This window comes from Crinia signifera, chromosome 2 (assembly GCF_055691185.1).
Source record: "Crinia signifera chromosome 2, ASM5569118v1, whole genome shotgun sequence".
In the NCBI taxonomy this organism is placed as follows: domain Eukaryota; kingdom Metazoa; phylum Chordata; class Amphibia; order Anura; family Myobatrachidae; genus Crinia; species Crinia signifera.
The window spans coordinates 366085847-366106185 of record NC_139218.1 but is presented as its reverse complement, the minus strand read 5'-3'; the positions used below and the strand labels follow the sequence as shown (position 1 = coordinate 366106185).

Genomic DNA, 20339 nt, shown 5'->3' with positions numbered 1-20339 from the left:
AGGTATTCTCCAACCCCCGTGCACCTAGCCAGTGCACTCTGGGTAAGAGGCCAAAGTCCTAGACAACCGTGTCTATGATTAACAAGTGGAATGTTTTTGTGCCATTTATCAATGTAGCCCTAGAAAAGCCACAAATGCTATTTTATTTATTTATTATTAAATGGTAAACATCTATATCGGCTTCATTACTACATGATAAACTGTAAATAAAACAATCGCTACAACACAAAAATACACAGACATAGGGCAAATGGTGTGCTAATGGCAAATTGCAGTATAAACTCATTAAATGGCACTTTCCGAAGGTTTGACCACATTCCATGGGCGAGACGTACCAAGCCTTGAAAAGTGATAAAATGGAGAGTGATACCAATCAGTTATACCAACCAATCAGCTCCTACCTTTCATTTTTCAAACATAGCATGTGACATGGCAATTAGCAGCTGATTGGTTGGTGGTTTATCACTCTCTATTGTATAGCTTTTCAAGCTTTGTGCATCTGTATGTATCAAGCTCCAAAAAGCTTTCCAAATTTCTACCCAATATAGCAGCACCATCTGTAGAAGCCTACAGTATATACTTATTTCCACATAATTCCCAGGACGGAACCATCACCGATAATCGAATCCCCCCATAGAGTCGGAATAGGAGAGATAGTTTATTATTTCACCAGCATCTGCCAGTTATGTTTGACACATGCTTTTCTCTCTTATATTTAGATGAGTGTAATCTGTTCTCCCTTCAGCGCCGTGAATAGCCCACACATCTGTTTAGAATCTGTCCCCAAGCCAAACAGCATTTTCACTTCTAAGAATTAGTATCTGCGTAATCGGGTAAAATACTCGATGCGTATTTCTTGGGCTTGATCACAAAATATATTTATAGTTTCGTTTCAAGCTGTAATAATATAAAAGTACTTATATGCTCTTATTTATGAGACAAACAGCGCAATCCGTGTTTTTATTGGTGATTCGTTATTTGCCTGCAAATTTGTGTCAAAACAGATATTTCTAGTAATTTACAAAATAAGATAAAAATGTCAATCTAAAAAAACGTAAAAAGTTACTATTCTATGTTTCCACACCGTATAACACTAGAATCCAAATTAGCGGTACAAGGTTATGTGTACAGTACATATTTTTAAAGTGGGTTAGGTTAGGATGACCTCAGGTTTCAGTGGGTGGGGATAGAACCATAGTAAACAATCATTAGTGGAAAAGAGAGTTATGGATTTAGGATAAGAGTTACACATCACACAGGGAATATTTACTAAGAAGTGGGATTCCTGTTGGCAGTTTTGGCAGCAGATTTACAACAGCAATAATATTAACCCTTTTAGTGTCAAAATCGCTGTGAGAGATCCTCAAAATATCCGCTAAAATTACTAGCGCCGCTTACAGCGGCTGTTCTTTTTTTTTTTTTATGCCAGCAATATTTAACTAAACCTTAATGAATTGACTTGGCTGTATTTGTATTTATGGTACTTGTTTCCTGTAACGGCGACAATCTTGTCCATCGTGTACCTTAAAGTTAAGGTACACGATGGACGCGATGGACCCGATTTCCTTTGAAATCAGGTCCATTTTGCTGGCAAAGGCAAAATCGGGAGCATCGCGTCGGTCGCGGGCATAAACATGGCCCGCGACGCGACCGACGCGATTTTGCCATAGGCTTCAATGTTAAAATATTTTTAACATTGAAATCGGGAGCATCGCGTCGATCTTGTGCCATTATAATGGCACAAGATAAGATGGACTTGATTAAGTCCATTTTACATAGCAAACAATGTGAAATGGGCCAATATGACCCATTGTATATGGCCCCGTCATGGTTAAAAAGTTAACCAACCCCATTGGTAGCGTCACGCCACGATTGACGCCAACCCGAAGCGTGGCGAGCCCACGAGGGGTGGTGGTGCGCATCCTCCGACCTTTTCATACCCCTACTATCCACGTCGGCGTGGAGTTGAGAATATAAAGTGTGGCAAGCGCAGCGAGCCACCGAGCCCGAAGCGTATAGTAGGGGTATGAAAAGGTCGGAGGACGCGTACCTCTGCCCCTCGCGGGCTCGCTGCGCTCGCCACGCTTCGGGTTGGCGTCAATCGTGGGGTGGCGTTGAGGGGGTAAAATTGTGGGTCTGGGGACTACTTTACATTGAATCCAATGTAAAATAGGGTCCCAGGGGCCCTATTCACATTTGATTCAATGTAAAAATCGGGTCGATCGCGTCGGTCGCATCGCATGCGATTTGGTTGCATGCGATGCGACCGACGCGATTTTTCCGACACGATCACCCCGATACAAATCGGTGTGGCCGTGCTAGGAAACAAGTACCGTATTTATTTATACTAAAAGAACGGTCGATGTGAGCGATGTTGGCATTATTAGCAGATATTTTGAGGATCTCTCACAGCAAATTTGTCACTCAAAGGGTTAAATGCAACACACATTTGGTTTTGCACTTCTTAGTATTGTTGTCGAAAATCCTGTAGTCAAAACCGCTTTCAAGTAGACGTAAAGTAAATGCACCTCTACTGTTTCCTAACCTTCTGTATGCAAAGTATGACATACTGCCTAAAATACAGAATTAAGGGGGAGATTGATCAAATCTCGGAGAAAGATAAAGTAGAGAAGTTAAACCACCAACCAATCAGTTTTCAAACACAGCCTATGACATGACAGTTAGGAGCTGATTGGTTGGTTCTTTATCACTCTCCACTAGAGTAGTGCGAAACCCATCTTAAATTGGGGCACATATCCTGGATAGCTCCTTCCAGTGTTTATATATTTATATATTCATACAATGACTTGAAAATAAATGAAAATAAAAAATAAAATGACTTCTTACACATGGGCCCTTATTCAGATCTGATCACAGTACAAATTTGTTCTCAAAATGGGCAAAACCACGTGCACTGCAGGTGGAGGCAGATGTACCATGTGCAGAGAGAGTTAGATTTGGGTGGGGTGTGTTGAAACTGAAATCTAAATTACGGTGTAAAAATAATGCAGCCGGTTTTTACCCAGCACAGACACAAAATAACTCCCTCAAATCTAACTCTCTCTATACATGTTACATCTGCCCCACCTGCAGTGCACATACTTTTGCCCATTTTGAGAACAAATTTGTACTGCGATCAGATCTGAATAAGGGCCATGGTACAGAAGGGAATGGGTAACTATTGATGTGATGTCCGGAAATGTTTGACACACTCAGAATGTGCAATCGATGGATGGGGCGACCCTAAACCAAATGACACGAATCCCGGACATCAAATCAATAGATTACAACAATAGGATATTCCTGTTATACAACCTCGCATTTATAAATTTTTATCATATCATCGTGCTGTTGAGTTTCTGATAGCCTCCAACTGGAAGCTTAAGCTGAAGTTGACATTCAGTGGACATACCAATAAGAGGATAAGGTGCATCGTCTTTGCCCGAGGTGACCCACAACTGGTAATCTGCTTCTGAGCCCTGCAGAGAACACAACACCAAATAAGCTTGGAAATGTTTATCACTGTCAGTGTATCATGTAACTCCGGGATTGTGTATCCTAATACGGAATTATTTGCGGCAAACACATCATTAGCCGCTGGCACCACAAAGGCAGTAATCACTCCCCCACCCCCAGGTTATGAAAACAAACTTCCAGAGACTACATTTACACAACTCTAGCATGTAATCCCTGCTGCATTGTGACATCATGATGGAAGGGGAGTATTATATTATGCAAAATGACATTTTGATTTGAATCAGAGCTGAACGGTAATTATGAAATACCTGACAGGCTGTTAAGGGGCCGGGAATTTGAGAAGATCCTAATGTCAGCGAAAGAGCATGAGAGCATAGGGAATATTTATTCAGCGTTCTCCCTAGCACTGCAGGAGTCCCATAGAGGGGATCTGGCTAACTAAAGCATTGCAGCACTCATCATATCCAGCCAAAGAGAAAAACCTATTACTAAGATGCAGCATCCTAATGTGCCCTGGAAAACCGATCATTTAATGTTGCCATTGGTTTGGAGACAATATTTTGCTGAGATATGATCATCAGCAATTGTAACCCGACCTCTACGCTCCTCACAAGATCTGCGTCTCTCATCCACACTCATTACTCGCTCCCATTACCGATTACAAGACTTTCTTGGGGCTGCACCCACTCTGTGGAATGCCCTCCCAAGCACAATAAGACTCTCCTCCAGTCTCCAAACCTATAAGCGTTCCCTGAAAACTCACATCTTCAGGCAAGCTTATCATATTCCAGAACCAGCCACTTTACTGTCATATACCGTTCCTATCTAATCACATCCCCACTGTACAGTCCAAACATATCTACTCTTTCTTTTTCACATTTTCCATCCTCATGACCCATGGCCAAACTGCTGGGTCACCGTATCATACAGCACACCTTTGCATTCTGGTGGACTTTATGCAATAAAGATTACAGTATCTATCCTTATGTATCAACGCCTATAGATTGTAAGCTTGCGAGCAGGGCCCTCCTACCTTTGACTGTCTATAAATACCCGGTTTGTTGTATCACTGTCTCCTTTTGTAAAGCGCAACGTAATATGCTGCGCTATATAAGAAATGGTTAATAAATAATATATAAATAAATAATTTATGTTCACCAACTAAATAGGACATTATTACTGCCAGTGTGCTTATGTTGATGCTGTCTGTGTGCAGTTTGTATTTTCTCCACGTGATTGCTGTAGTCCCAAGACTGCTGTAGTTCCCTCCGATGATGTAACTAGCATTAATGCTTGTGTGGTGGAGAATTTAGACAGTAAACACCAACGGGCAAAGACCCATCTATAACACCCATATTGACCCAATATTGGGCAATGTACTATAGATCACACCACCACCATAGGTATACACAGTAACATGGCCAATGTTGGTCTGTTGTATATACTGTATGGATCACTCGCACATGACCCTGTAACATGTGGGATTACATCACATTTAATTGATTTACCCATACAGATGCTGCATTGTAGTAATAGGTTTTCTTGGTACCCTAAACATATGGTTCTAAGGATGTTTCTAACTATTATGGGAAAATTGAATTAGCATGGGTAACTGATACCCCTATTCAATTAGCCCCCTTATCAGGGAATTTTTTTATGCAAAAAAACTCAGATAACTAGGGAGTTAATGAATGCTGCAACCCTGTTAATACATGAATCTAGGAGCATTTTACAGATTCTGCGGCCTGTGTACTAACGGAGGTATTCAATCCCGAATCCGACAGTCTGGACTTTCCGAACAGTCGGATTCATGTGGCCGTTTTCGACCTGTTCCAACTGTAACTCGACAGTCGACATTCAATGTTTCGACTGAGTGTTGGAACTAGAGATGTGTAGGCTCTGATTTACTCTGATTTCAAAGCAGGATCTTATTGGCTTATCAACTGTCAACAACTGTCGTGTGATTTGGGATAGCCAATAAGATCCTGCTTTGAAATCAGAGTAAATCAGAGTAAATCAGAACCTGCACATCTCTAGTTGGAATGGCCGCTTTTTGACGGAAACGAGCGCTAAATTGTCGGAATCGGACGCAAATTCACGCACCCACATCACGGCCTCATTACCATGAGAACACCCAGTATTCTCATGGGAACGCCCATAAAACGATGGGCGTTCACATATGATAATGGGGCCGTCCGCCTCCCCTCTCCGCCCCCCCCCAACTCGCTGTCCTGGGATCTGACTATTCGCAGTGTGTGCACGCACCCTGGGTATGCACATGCTCAGTAACAAAACATTGGTCTCCTTGCGAACGAACGGCCTTTGCGAACGGACCGGGATAAGGGCCAAAGTGTCATAAATCACCATAAAGTGCCACAATGTTTGCTACTATTATTTTTCCCAAATTCAGCAAATAAATAGTAATTGTAAATAAATCTCATTAATAGCATCAGTCAAACATGACATTTTACCCCGTACACATGTAAGTTACTTATCCAGATATACAGTATCATGCTGCAGGCACCCGGTAATGACTTACTTCCACACCAAACTGCTGCAAAGCCATTTTTATAACATCGGTCACAGTATCCTCATTGGTCACCGTCAGTGTTTTCGACTATAGAAAAGAATGAAAAAAAAAAAAAGAATTCCATTTTCATTAAAGAAAATTCAAAACGAACAAAAAAATTCCAATTACCTTCACAAATTAGCTCTAGTCATGTGCGAATACTTTGTGTACACAGTAGTCACTCAGTTGCTAAACACGTAGGATAATCTTTGCACCTATGAAATACAATATATGCTGGAGATGCTTTTGAATATCTCCATACTACTGACCTCAGGACACACAGAGGTGGCGTGAACATGATACATGGAAGGTGTGGCCGTGCTAACTTGGGGTGTGGTTTGTAATAAATAGGTCAGCCCCACAAGCCTCCTCCCTTGATCATTCGCTGCCCAACATTCTTGGCAGTTGGGACAATAGTCCCCACAAATTGGGGAAGCTCAGAGACAGGATCACTGGGCGCTAGTGATGTAACTGAGGGGCAGATTTATTAAGCCTGAAGTAGAGATAAACTGGAGATAAAGTGGAGATAAGGTAAAAGGAGATAAAGCACCAGCCAATCAGCTCCCAACTGTCATTTTCAAACACAGTTCATTGGCTGGCAATTTATCTCCTTTTGCCTTATCTCCACTTTATCTCCAGTTTATCTCTTCTCCAAGCTTAATAAATCTGTCCCTCAGGTAGGAGAATGGCTTTGACCTCAGTCATGTCATGATGTAACTGCAAGAGGCTGCCTGCATGGATTACACAAGAACATTCAGTACGTATTGATCTCAGCAAGGCAAATCTTTACAAGCTTTGCTAATTCACTTCCAGCAACAAATGACCATGCTCCTACCCCCCAGAAAACATGCTCCTACTCCCAAAAGCCCAAATGTGACTCAGTACTAGCTCAGTGCATCTTTATTTAGCAATAACTTAGGACAAATGTAATGCCACCTTTTTTTGCTCATTTTCTAGAAAAAGATTGTGGTCACTTTAGTAGTGTCCTGCAAGTCAGAAAATAAATCCAGAAGTGCCACATTATCCTGTGCTCATAGACAGCTGTCAGCTGGCAATTTCCACTTCACTGCTGAAACGGCGCAATATAAATGCAGCTGTCGCAATCATTTACAACGGTAAGACGATGTGTGTTACTTGAAAAGAGTGTGGTAAAGAAGAGTTACAGTATTTACATCAACAGCCAAAAGTGGACACCATGTCATGCATTAGGTAGGGTCGCACAAAAGGCTGCAAGCTGGAAGGTTGACAGCAGGTAAGGCTGACATGTTCCAAATGCCGACATGATGCACTATGGGGTTACTAAGATGATAGTTCTATTGAAGATGGGATGGTTCTTATATATTTTGCACCTTCTTGAAGGTAATAGATGCTGGGCTGGATGCACTAAGCTTCAAAAGTAATAAAATGGAGAGTGATAAACAACCAGCCAATCAGATCCTACCTGACACGTCACAGGATGTGTTTGAAAAATGGCAGGAAGGAGCTGATTGGTTGGTTGTTTAGCACTCTTCATTTTATCACTTTTGAAGCTTAGTGCATCTGGCCCAGAAGCTGATTGGTTGCTATAGCAACATCCCATTTTCAAGAGAACTCCCATCTTAATAAATTTACCCCTAATAGTCAACAAAAAGTTTTTCCAGTTTTTTGGGGGTCAGATGTAGGCCCTTAAATTGCCACTCTGGGCAATTTTTCTTGACCCACTACCACATGTGTTGGCCGTTTGCGTGTCATTGAGACCTTTTGAACCTGCCTTCCTCAAACACCATCATCCTTTTGTATCTGTTGACCACTCAGTTTTGAATTACTCACTGCCGATTTAGAGACACTGTCATTTACTGATCTGGATACCATTTAAAAAAAGGTCTTTTTTAAGCCAGAACTCTCTCTGCCAAAATGGGAATCTCATTCCCAGGATTCCTGTGGTTTCGGAGACCCGCACCCTCTCTGGTGCTTGGAACAGAGGTGCCTCCAGGCATAAGAGTCTGGTGAATAATTCATAGAAGCAGAATGATGCACGGTTATTAGAAGGAAGGAGATTGGACCGATCATGGGTATTACACATTGGGGGGATGGGTGTCCTGGCTCAGAACTCATCTATGAAGCAGTTTTACCATATATGCAGCACATTTTTAGGTGGGATCCCGACTGCCGGTGCTGTCGGAGCCCTACACCGCACCCATCTTAACACGTCTTGTTAATATGTAATGGCTTGGTAACGATATGCAACAATGTTGTCTTTATACTTAATAGAATATAACAATACAAGTTTTTATGCCATAAACTGGTGTAATACTGTATACAGCTATATGACATTGTGGTTCCGATTCAGGGGTAAATGTATGAAGCTTGGAGAAGTAGTATTTATCCCCATAAATGACGTTATGTGCAAGGTGAAAAAGCACCAGCCAATCAGCTCCAATATGTAATCTGACAGTGAGTTGCTGATTGGCTGGTGCATTATCACCTTGCACATAATGGGGTAGATTTATTAAGCTCAGTGAAGTGATAAAGTGTCTGGTTTTTATCACCGGCCAATCAGCTCCTACCTGTGAAGTTACCGGCTTGGTTTGAAAAATTACAGGTAGGAGCTGATTGGCCGGTGATAGAAACCACACACTTTATCACTTCACCGAGCTTCATAAATCTACCCCAATATTTGTTTATGGGGATAGATACCACTTCTCAAAGCTTCATACATTTACCCTCAGTTCGGAGCAAGAAAAAAAGACCAGTTTGTTCCTGGAACTAAGGGCCTTATTCTAGTTCACTCTTTCTGACAAATTCCTTCTAAGATGGACAAAACCATGTGCACTGCAGGTGGGGCAGATGTAACTTGTGCAGAGAGAGTTAGATTTGGGTGAGTTATTTTGTTTCTGTGCAGGGTAAATACTGGCTGCTTTATTTGTACACTGCAATATAGATCTCACTTTGAAGTAAAGCCCCACCCAAATCTAATTCTCTCTGCACAAGTAACATCTGCCCCACCTGCACTGCACATGGTTTTGTCCATCTAAGAAGGATTTTGTCAGAAAGAGTGAACTAAAATAACCCCCTAAGCGTCACGGATGCAAGGGTTGCAAATTTTTTTGGTTAAAGAGTAAATGCTGACTGATTTTGCATTAAGCCCACAAATGCTGGGCGGTATTGGTTTTATACAAGCTTAGTAATAAGCTAGGCCATGTCCTTTCCATCTCTATGGGGGTTATGTAATAGGTCCCGAGATAAGAAGCATGCATGTTTTTCATGAGTAAGCAGCAATATATATACACCTTAAAGTCTACAGAGGAACCCAACGAAAACCTGCCAGCTGGAACTGGGAACCTACAGTATTACATATCCCACTATACTCTCTGAACATTTTAAATACAAACGAATGGCCTGATTCAGACCTGCGTATATTTGCTGCCTAAATAGCAGGTAAACGACACCCCTCGGAACGCACGACACCCCCACTTCCCCCCCGCAAAGCGAATCCCTGCACTAGCATACAGCCGCTTGGAGGGAAAATCATACAATGTCCCTCACAGGAGATGGCAGTTGGTACTTTGGGGTAGCTGTATGAAGCAGTGATAAGGGAGGAGTAGTGGCAGTGGCGTAACTAAGCTCCGCAGCCCCCGCGGTGGCGGGGGGGGGCGCAGAGAAATTGGGGGCGCCGCCGGGGGGGCTGCGGGGCTATAGTTACCCCCGGTCTGCGTCTCGCCCGGCTCTCTGTCGGGACCTTCCTGACGTCACGGTCCGGCCGGCTCCTGCTGCAATGAAAACTGACAACTAGAAAATGGCTGCCCCATACTGCAGACAGTTTTCTGTCTGCAGTATGGGGGCAGCCATTTTCTAAGAGTCCGTTTTCATTGTAGCAGCAGGAGCCGGCCGGGACCGTGACGTCAGTAAGGTCCCGACAGAGAGCCGGGCGAGACGACGCAGACCGCGGGTAAGAAGGGGGGGCAGGTTAGGTGGGGGGCGCCGAATAAACGTGCGGGGGGGGGGGGGGGGGGGCGCTGAATAGTTAGTTACGCCCCTGAGTAGTGGTACTTTATTCCCGGCCAATCAGCTCCTGACTGTCCCTTTTTAAAACCAGCCTGTAACTTAACAGTCAGGAGTTGATTGGCCGGTGATAAAGTACCAGGCACTTTATCACTTCTCCTCCCTTATCACTGCTTCTTACATCTACCCCCCTATCTCTTACCAAGGTTTGATACATTTCCCCCTATAACTTATGCCACACTCTTTGCTGTGCATACAGTAGGCAAGAGCAGGAGTATAGGACATACCACTATATTCACCCTATAATACCTGTTCCGACTCTTTGCAGATCACTGTGATGTTATATATAATGTTTGCTATGCACAGTATAACTGGAGTTAGTAGGTCAGGGTGGAATAATTCTGGGGAAAAGCTAGCTTCAACTGCACTACATGTCCCAGCATTACAAGTACAATAACAGATAAGAAGCAGTAAAACCGACTATTTATATGTGACTGTTAATGAGCTGGGTTGGGCTGAAGTAAAGACGATTAACTGTAACATAAACTGTCCGTGAACTGTCATGTAATGGGTGTAATTATCAGTAGGTCCTCCACCAACAGCTAAATATAGAGATGTTTCTGTGAAGTAGAAAAGTTTCATGTTGATGCTGGAAGATGTGAGTCAGAGCACGCAGCCAGTAATATGGAGGCAATGCAGTGCCCACCATGTGTTACCCTGAGGCCGATGAGGGTGTAGCCAGTTAGAAGGATGCTCGCAATGAGACACAGAGTGGATGCCATATCTATGTACTGTACTTGTGTATGAAACAACAGCATCATATTTGAACACTCTGTAACAGTCATCCTGTGCGTTCTGCAATCTCCAGTACTAGAGATATGAGTTCAATGCTGCAATAGACCATCTGTATGGAGTTTGTATGTTCTCCCCGTGTTTGCGTGTTTCTCCAGGTGTTCCAGTTTACTCCCACACTCCACACTGGTATATTATATGGATTCTGACAAATAATGAACACTAATTTTCTGTGCAAGTGCGAGTGCTTGTATGACAGGGACTAGATTGTAAGATCTCATAGGACAGGGACTGAAATGATTGACATATAGATGGCATTTTCCTGGGGACACCCATAAAACGCTGGATGTGCCCCTGCCCGCTCCTCTCCCTTCGAACAGCGGCCCTGCCCCTACGCAGCCTAGTAAACATGTCTGAATCAGACCCTTTAGGTTAGACATGTCCAAACTATGGCCCTCCAGCTGTTGTGAAACTACTAGTCCCATCATGCCTTGCCACAGTTTGCAATTGGAGAAAGCAAAAAAAAATATGGCAAGGCATGCTGGGATGTGTAGTTTCCCAACAGCTGGAGGGCCACAGTTTGGACATGCCTGCTTTAGGTGCTACTGGACGGCTAAAAGAAACCTAAACCATCTCTACCTATTCCTAGCACCACTGACAATATTTCAATCATTGACAGAACTGGCAAATACAAGAAATGATCAATATTTAAAACAAAAGAGAAAGGAATCAGCGCTCCGCTAACACAATAGCCTGCGAGAACAATCACTGGTTCCAAGGGGTACAATTACTCAGAGATAGCCAATATACTGTAGTGTAAATACAGCGCACAGCAATTCCTAAGTACAAAAATCATCTATATCACCTGGGGTAGCTTATACAATACAACACGCAATACAAAGCAATAAGGGCCTAATTCAGTAAGGTTTGCTAAGCAGAACGCCTCCCCTCCTGTTGCCAACCATCAAATGATCTCTCTCCCCTTCGGAAATAAAAGTCAGACTGTGTGGGCGCTGACGTTGTGTGGCGTTCCCCTTCTCCAGCCCCATTTCCGCACCCTAACCTATCTTTCCCACAATGAACGGCCCGGCGAGTGTGTTACTTGTCGAAGTCGTTCGGTGCCGGGTTTTGCACATTCGCAGAAATGGACACGCACATGCGCAAACTCCAACTATCAGGGCTGGCGCCAAATTCGGGTCGCTACGAGCGATTTGAATCAGCCCATAAATGTAGACAAAATGAAGGCATACCTCCCAACATGACCCTCTCCAGGAGGGACACAATACTCTGTTCCTGGACTTCCCTCTTAATGTATGATTGCCATCACCTGTTTTAAAAGGGTAATTGATAAGAAAGGTGTTTCACCACAGGTGATGGTAATCATACATTACCAGGGAAGTCCATGAACAGAGCAATGTGTCTCTCCGGAGAGGGTCATGTTGGGAGGTATGATGAAGGCACGCTTCAGCTTGAATGCATTATTATACATCCAGTGTTCGGGCTTTTCCAAGAGCCAATAGGATGAGCTGGAAACCTTGGCGGATGACAACATTCCATGCACTATGGGCCTGATTCAGTTTTGTTAGCACAGCAAAAAAACAAACAAAAAAAAACAACTGGACAAAACCATGTGCGCTGCAGGTGGGGCAGATGTAACATGTGCAGAGAGAGCTAGATTTGGGTAGGGTATGTTCAAACTGAAAGCTAAACTAAAAGCTAAATTGCCAAAATAAAGCTGTCTAACATATGTGGGCTACATGCAGAAACAGCCATTATTCCCCCTGCACAGAAAACATTTAAATGCGTTTGTTTCCCTTGCATTGCAACATGGTGTGTTCCAGACACAACATGACTTGTTTTTTTTTTCCGCATTACTGAATCTGGTCTATGTTCACAGCTACCTCCTAAATGAAACACAAAAGCACAGGTGCTTCGTATCAGAGCTATTTATAACGTTCACAGTGACATAATAGCCATCTGGCCTAAATTTCCAGGTACAATGCAATGAATTAATACTTTCTCCCGTGAAGTGTTTCTTCACAAACGGCCAACGGCAGATTCCATTATTATTTGTATCCCGGCTTTATATTAATATTTCATAAAGAGGAGTACTTACATCTCATTGGTCAACCTGGAACATATCATTCATTATTGACTGCACATGTTTCAGTGTGAAACTAATTTAGGCCGTAAAACCGGCCATAGTCGTGCGATGTGTCTACGTATTTAGAGTCGCTCCAAAATATGCAATGTATATAATATGTCTGGCCACAAAATTCCACAGACCATTCATAGAAGGCTGCATAACTATCCCGAACCACAAAGCCATTATCAATACGAGAAGCCAGCAATACAGTCTGGAATGGTATTAGCAGTTATACGTAGCATATGTGACTCAAACATAATGCTGTGCAGTAATGTAATAAGGGGCGAATCAATCGTCTGTGGGGCCTAATTCAACATGGATCGCTAATTAGAGTATTGGCAAATGGTGCAATTTACAGGCGCAGTGTTTGCATTTCACGTGTGCAAGGGGAATTAGTGACTCAAAATGTGAACGGATCACAATCGCAATGTATTCGCTGTTTGATGCCAGTTATGGGCAGAAAAGTGTCATTTTCTGGGTGTGATTGGATTGGAAAAAATGCCTGCTTCTGCGTATTTTGGGAGGGTCTGTGATGTCAGCACTGACTATTACCAGCCTGTCCCAGTCGCAGATTAGTGGAAGCTTACTTGATTTGCACACACTCTTCGATTAGGGATGCCAATCCCGGGGCTTTTTTCAATCCTAGAATTTGGGATTGAAAAATGTCCAATCCCAGGATTTCCGGGATTGGTGTCTCTAATAAAAAAAATGCCCCACCATTACCTTTATTACAGAGTGCGGGCGGGAGCAGCCGGGCTCTGTGGGGGCGGCCAAGTGCCGGGTAGCTGGGAGCCGGACCGTCGACAGGGGAGCTGGAGGCGTGTCTGGGAGCATGCAGTCACAGTATGGCTGTGGGCGGGCAGAGCAGCTGCACGGCCTGCGCAATGTGACCTCTGACAGTCACGCTGCGCAGTGCTGCAGGCCGGGCATCGGGACCAGCCGGGCAGCGTCTAAGCCCGTGCTCAGACGCTGCCCGGCATTAGAGTGCTCAGTCTAATCCCAAAATTGGAAGCTCCAATCTCAAGATTGAAGTCCCGGACTTTTTGGGGCCAAATCCCAGGATCCCGATCCCAGGATTGGCCACCCTATCTTCGATGTTCCGGAAATTGTGAATGAATAGTTAGTGATCCATTTGCACTTTTGTTATTCTTTGATTATCGATTCAAGCACATGATCCACTGAAATAGTTATCCAACATCACACACTTTCCTGCACGGCCACAAATGTTTGGCAAGCAAAATGTGTGATGTTGAAGTGATCTGCGGTAATGCTGGGCCCCCATGACCAAAATTCAAGGGACAACTTGGCAGCAAGTGATGTGCATCGTCCCCGTGTGTAACACAAACACCACTGTTATTAATGTACAAGTTATGCTAATACTGTACTGTATAAGTGCTGTAAATACGGAATGCAGACATTTAGTAGACATGACCTCGCACTGATCTAATAGTGTAATTGTTGCTTTACATGCAGGGACTATTTATTGCATTATCAAACCAATTCACGTTAAAGTCTTAATTACACCTTTTGCCCGTGAACATCATCATTGACGCGTTTTGTCATTTTAAAAGATGACAAAGTGCTGTACTAATTAAACTGAAATGTCATAAAGGGATTTAATTTATTGCAGTTTGCCTTTTTACTCATCACACTAATAGTAGACACCCAAAATCACATTCTTGGTAAGCACAATATAATGTTATAGTTACTGAATTTTACTAATACGTTCATTTTGCACCTGAAACACTCCTACCCAATAAATAACTACTTACACAACCAGGCGAATAAAACATTCCTAGAAAGAATTGCAGCTGAAATGCACAAGAGTTATATAAAATAGGAACACATATTTCCAGGACCATACCATTTACACCTGGTACTGTTCCTATAATATCCCTTTCACACCACACAAATAACCCGGGTCAATCCTGCGTTGTTCCTGAGTTGGTGTGGAGTGTGAAACGGCCATACATCAGTAGTGAGTGTTTCAGGTAAATGCAATGGCTGCAGTGGTGCAATCACGGAACATCAACATCACTAGTTTTTAGAGGTAAACTAGCGATTTTTCAGGCACTGCAATGGGCATATATGTAGCCGCCAGAATGATGTTCACCCATAACCATAGCTTCATTTGTGGTTTTGTGCAGTAAAGGAGGGATCATAGTGCAAAGCATATATTACAGTTTAAGAATGCTTTATATATTGGGCAAAGAAAGGGCCGCAGAACCGTTATGGGGACCCAAGCTGAGATTTAGCATCGAGGCCAAAGGAGCTGACGCTTGGCCCCTTTTAATGAAAAACTTTTGCCAGTAATAGTTTACATGAACCTATCCCATAGTGTAGTCTATTTAATTAAATTACGCATGTATAAAATATATGTGTTTCGCATTAGAGCGATGTGACCTCTGTAGATTAGGTAATACTCGTCACTTTTCCTTAGAGAAACAAGGTAATACACGGAGAAAATGCCTGTAGCGTAATGTGATTAGGGGAAATATTATCCTAACCAGGTCTAGGGGTGTCAGAAACACTTACATAGGCACAGTTCCCAATATCCTTTGTAATAATCTTCAGTGGGATTATTTTTGGGTGGTCACTTTCTTTCTCCTCTTTGATGTATCTAATAGTAAAAGAGAAAAAGAAAATATATAAAGGTAACCATAACTGCTCAAAGATTTTCTTGTGCAACGTAATTTCTAAGTACTATTTGGTCATCTATTTTCTCTCCGAACCCTTTAAAAGGGTAATGTAATAAGAAATGATTTCCAAAAGGGGGGGAGCAGATACTAAATACCCATGCCTGGGCTTGCTGGAGGAGCCCAGCGGGGGCCCTGGTCCTCCCCACCACTCCCCCTGGGCAGCAGCAGCACAGATCGGTACTTGTGTAGTTTCACGGCGCCAGGATGGCGCAGTGCGTCTGAGTCCCCTTGCGGGGCTCGCTTCGCTCGCCCACGCTGCGGGCTCGGTGGCTCGCTACGCTCGCCACGCTATTTAAAATCAACTCCATGCCAACATGGATAGTGGAGGTATGAACTATCCATGTTGGCATGGAGTTAAGTTACTTTTTTTAACATAGTTTGTGGCGAGCGTAGAACCCGTAAGTAGCACGGCGCCATGCTGGCGCAGTGAAACTACACAAGTACCCACAGATCTACAGCATGTGCAATGCTGACAGCAGGCTCAGCATGAGCGTCTCACTGACAGCGCACGAGCTCATGCTGAGCCTGCTGTCAGCACAGCACATGCTGGAGGTGGCAACGCCCCCAAACATTTTTACCTGGGCCCGGCATTATTTTTCCTATGTAAAAACTAAAATCTTTATGCAAACAGTGCCCAAATGACTGCATACAGATGCACATACGTCTTCCTTCTTGGATGCACAGACTCCCCTAACATAATGGTTTTTATTAATTAGGGATGGCAATCAACCATGAAACCATCACTGGTCAATGGTTTTCCAATGTTCGGAGACAACCAGCAATGGTTTTGTCATCGATGAATGAGGACAGAGAACATTCAGCTGGTAGCAATCGCAGATGGACAAAGCATAGATGACGGGGTACTTCTGCCACTGGATCTACACCAATAACAGCTGAGCTTATCAACATTGTTTGGTTTGAATCCATCGATGGTTTATGACCATGTCTAATTTGAATAATTGTGGGTTACTGCATTTTAAAATATACTGTGTGAGAAGTACAACCAAATAAGATAAGTACAATCATTTATCACTTTTGGGCATGTGTTGAATTCAGGTCCACTTTCCTTACTTTTGCCAAAATGCCCGGCAAATTGATCAGCATTTAAACGGGATCGATCAAAACTCAATTGTGAATGATGGAGAATACGGTTGGACGTTGACTATGACCTGATAACATATGTTCACAGTCGTAGGTTGACTGCATTAATTGGGCATTTTAGAATTAGCCAGATAACTGGACACTTATGGCTAGTAATTCGGTTAGTGGGAAATAGGTTTATTGGCATCTGCATTCTGGAAATAATATACAAAAATCGCTCTAGCTCTACGTTAAATAGAGAACATTTTAAAATAAATAAGAAAAAGCTTCAATTTTGAATTGCAAGTTCGTAAAATTGATACTTTTCATATTGACACAACAATAAAAATGTGGACTTCAGCTTTTCGGTCCAAGCGCCACAAAATTCCCCAGACCTAAACTGTATCCAAAAAGACCACAGGAATCTAACACTAGCTGCCCGGCCAACATGAATATCCACATAAACCATTCATCATCTGCCTGACACACAGTATTTGTTTCTCACAAATGATTTATCTAGGGTATAGAGGAACCGGACAACGCTTACTATCAGCTAGAAAACACACTACACTACTATTTCTTAAATTAAATGCAAAATGGCCTGTTGCCGGTTAGGGGTTCGGAGGCCGGACGTGCAAGTCCGACCTCCAACTCCGATCCGATGTGCACATGACCGCACATCTGATCAGATGGAATTTCAAACGCATGCGATTTCGGCTCGATCCTTCGAAATTGAGTGAAATCGTTCTGAATCGTGTAAGTGTACGCAAGTCTTTCGTCACACTCATCTGTTCTCCAATTTAGACCGCATAGGATGGATTGGGTCTTAGGGAGACATACCTTATCCATTATGTAAAGTTATGAACTCTCACCGACATTATAAGTTATTAAAAGGCAATTTATTTAACCTTGCAATGTTCACAGCGTTCTAAATGTGGTTAAGACAAATAAGTCCAAGTTTTTTTTTCTAGTAACCTCAGATATCAATTACATTGCAAAATATCATGTGTTTTTATATAAATCACAATGTTTTCCTAATACAATGGTGCCTTTAAGGGAAGGAGGAATGGAACTATTTTACCTTACAATAAAAGAGATACAAAATGAAAAACAAGTCACCTACCTTTGGAAAAGCATCAGCCATTTTTCCTTCTCCTCTGGAGTGCTTTAAGAGAAACATAAAAAGTAAGGTGTAAGCGAAGGCTCTGTTCCTGACATACATTATTACATGCAATACATTAACACTAACAACGTGACGAGAAGCAGTTCTGCTGCCCATTGTGACAACTTCAACACTCATCTCTTAGCTTCACACCTAAGCTGCTTTAATAATACATTTCTTGAGGTCAATTAAACATCTTGTCAAGAACAAGATCTTAGCAAAATCCTATGTACAGCCCATACTTGGCTCTTATCCTGGGGCATCCATGAGATTTACGCATTTATGGGGCATCCCACCTACTTCCTTGTGAAGTGATGCTCAGCAAATTGGGGCAGCCAATTAGTGCCAAGATGGGGGGTGGGTACCAAGTAACCAGGCTTATGGAAGTGCAAGCCAGGCTTAGCTAAGATCCTCACATCCAGCAGAGCTATAGTACCAAGTACCAGGGCTTATGGAGGTACCGGGGAGTGCAAGCCAGGCTTAGCTAAGATCCTCACATCCCAGCAGTGCCATAGTACCAAGTACCAGGGATTATGGAGGTACCGGTAAGAGCAAGCCAGGCTTAGCTAAGATCCGCACATCCCAGCAGAGCCATAGTACCAAGTACCAGGGCTTATGGAGGTACCGGTAAGAGCAAGCCAGGCTTAGCTAAGATCCGCACATCCTAGCAGAGCCACAGTACTAAGGCTTATGGAGGTACCGGTAAGTGCAAGCCAGGCTTAGCTAAGATCCTCACATCCCAGCAGAGCCATAGTACCAAGTACCAGGGCTTATGGAGGTACCGTGGAGTGCAAGCCAGGCTTAGCTAATATCCTCACATCCCAGCAGAGCCATGGGATGTTACAAAACTATGGGATGTTTGCAACGTCCCCTCTGAGGGTCAGAAACGCTGAATATCAGGGCCTACTGAATGTTTTGATTTTGTCCCATTGCCTTAAGCAGCCACTTGTATCTACCCACGGGAAACTATCCTGATGGTGAAAGGATAGTAGAAAATACAACCTTAAAATACAACTACATAGAGTAAATATTTTACTATTTCATGTGCTATATAAACATGTGGAAACATTCTACGATCAATATGTAAATGCAGTATATATACATTTCAGAACACAGCCTGAATGGATCTTATAACTTTTTTTACATTAAGTGCATCCCAGCAGCCAGAGCTGTATTAAGACTCTGGAGGGTCCATGATACTTAATACAGAGGGGGGGGGGGGGGGAGACACCTCTGTCCCCCCCTTCACCTCTCCATCTCCCTGTCTCCTCTTCACGTATCCATTTTCCCTGCCCCCCTTCAGCTATCTGTCTCCCTGTCCCCTCTTCACCTGTCTATCTCCCCTGTCCCCTGCATCTCTGCCTGTCTCTGTCCTCCCTGCACCTCTGTATGGTACGCAAATAAAATACATATAGAAAACATAAAAAGTGGAGGTGGAGGATGGGGCGGGTGGCAGGCAGCTGATGGGCAGTGGGGTGGGCAGAGGAGAAAAAGTACCAAGCTGGTCCTTGTCTCATCCATTGCAGCCTGCGTGCCAGCTACTCCTGGCGCAGGCTGCAACTTCACAGTGACGGCGGTTGTGACAGCTGTCCCCCCCAGAATTCGAGAGGGATTAATCAGGTGGCAGCTTACACAGTGCTCACGCTCCAGCTGCCGCTCTAGTATACAGCAAGCAGAGTGCATGGGGGAGCGGCGGCCACAGTGGAAGAACAGCGAGGAGCAGGCTATGTGGAAGGGGCATTGGAAAGCAGGGAGAAAGGGGGAGGAGCTCTCTGGCTGACTTTGTGAGGATGCTCATTGACCTGCCCACGGCCCACCCCATTGGTGAGTGTCCTCGCACAGACAACCGGAGATTAAGCAGAGTATTGACCGCTGCAGCTCACAAAGAACTGCAGCCTACGACTCCGTGGCCCTGCGCCCTAGTGGCATCGGCTCCCCCCCCGCCACCGCTAGGGCTGCAGACCCTTAGCTATGCCACTGCGTAGCCCAATAATGTTTTAGTCGCCCACAAACAATTCTTATAAAGCTATGTGACTTGTTTTCCAAGAGCAGTCCCTACTGAAAAGCATAAACTATTATTTTATAGGTCAAAAAGACAATAAGGAATATGATCCTACTTGTACATCTATGTTAGTGCTAGAATGCAGATCATTAGGTGCCCTAGAGGGAGTCGTCAGATGCTAAGGTCTCATTGGCGGGGAAGTTGCCATAGCAACCTGTCAGCTTTAAGCTATTATTTATCAAATTCAATCTATAAAATGAGAGCTAGAAGTGATCTATTGCAGTCCTCTATAGAAAGTGTGTGACAAAGCGCACCAGAACCTGGTGTTCACTTACTGCAGGGATGGGGAACCTTTAGCCCTTCAACTGTTGTTGAACTACACATCCCAGCATGCCCTGGTACATTTTTGCTATTTGGCCATGCTAAAACTG

The 20339-nt window shown here is 43.5% G+C and overlaps 1 protein-coding gene across 3 annotated transcripts in view; it reads right to left on the bottom strand.

Annotated features, from left to right (window-relative positions):
* Window positions 1-20339, bottom strand: part of ARHGAP20 (Rho GTPase activating protein 20) — a 103092-nt gene that overhangs the window by 30866 nt on the left and 51887 nt on the right. For all 3 annotated transcript variants that reach the window (XM_083169966.1, XM_083169967.1, XM_083169968.1), the window contains 4 exons: window positions 17868-17909; window positions 15501-15585; window positions 6017-6094; window positions 3413-3479 (listed from right to left, as the gene is read on the bottom strand). In XM_083169966.1, coding sequence (XP_083026092.1) covers window positions 3413-3479; window positions 6017-6094; window positions 15501-15585; window positions 17868-17909 — 272 coding nt within the window. The remainder of the gene's footprint in view (window positions 1-3412; window positions 3480-6016; window positions 6095-15500; window positions 15586-17867; window positions 17910-20339) is intronic.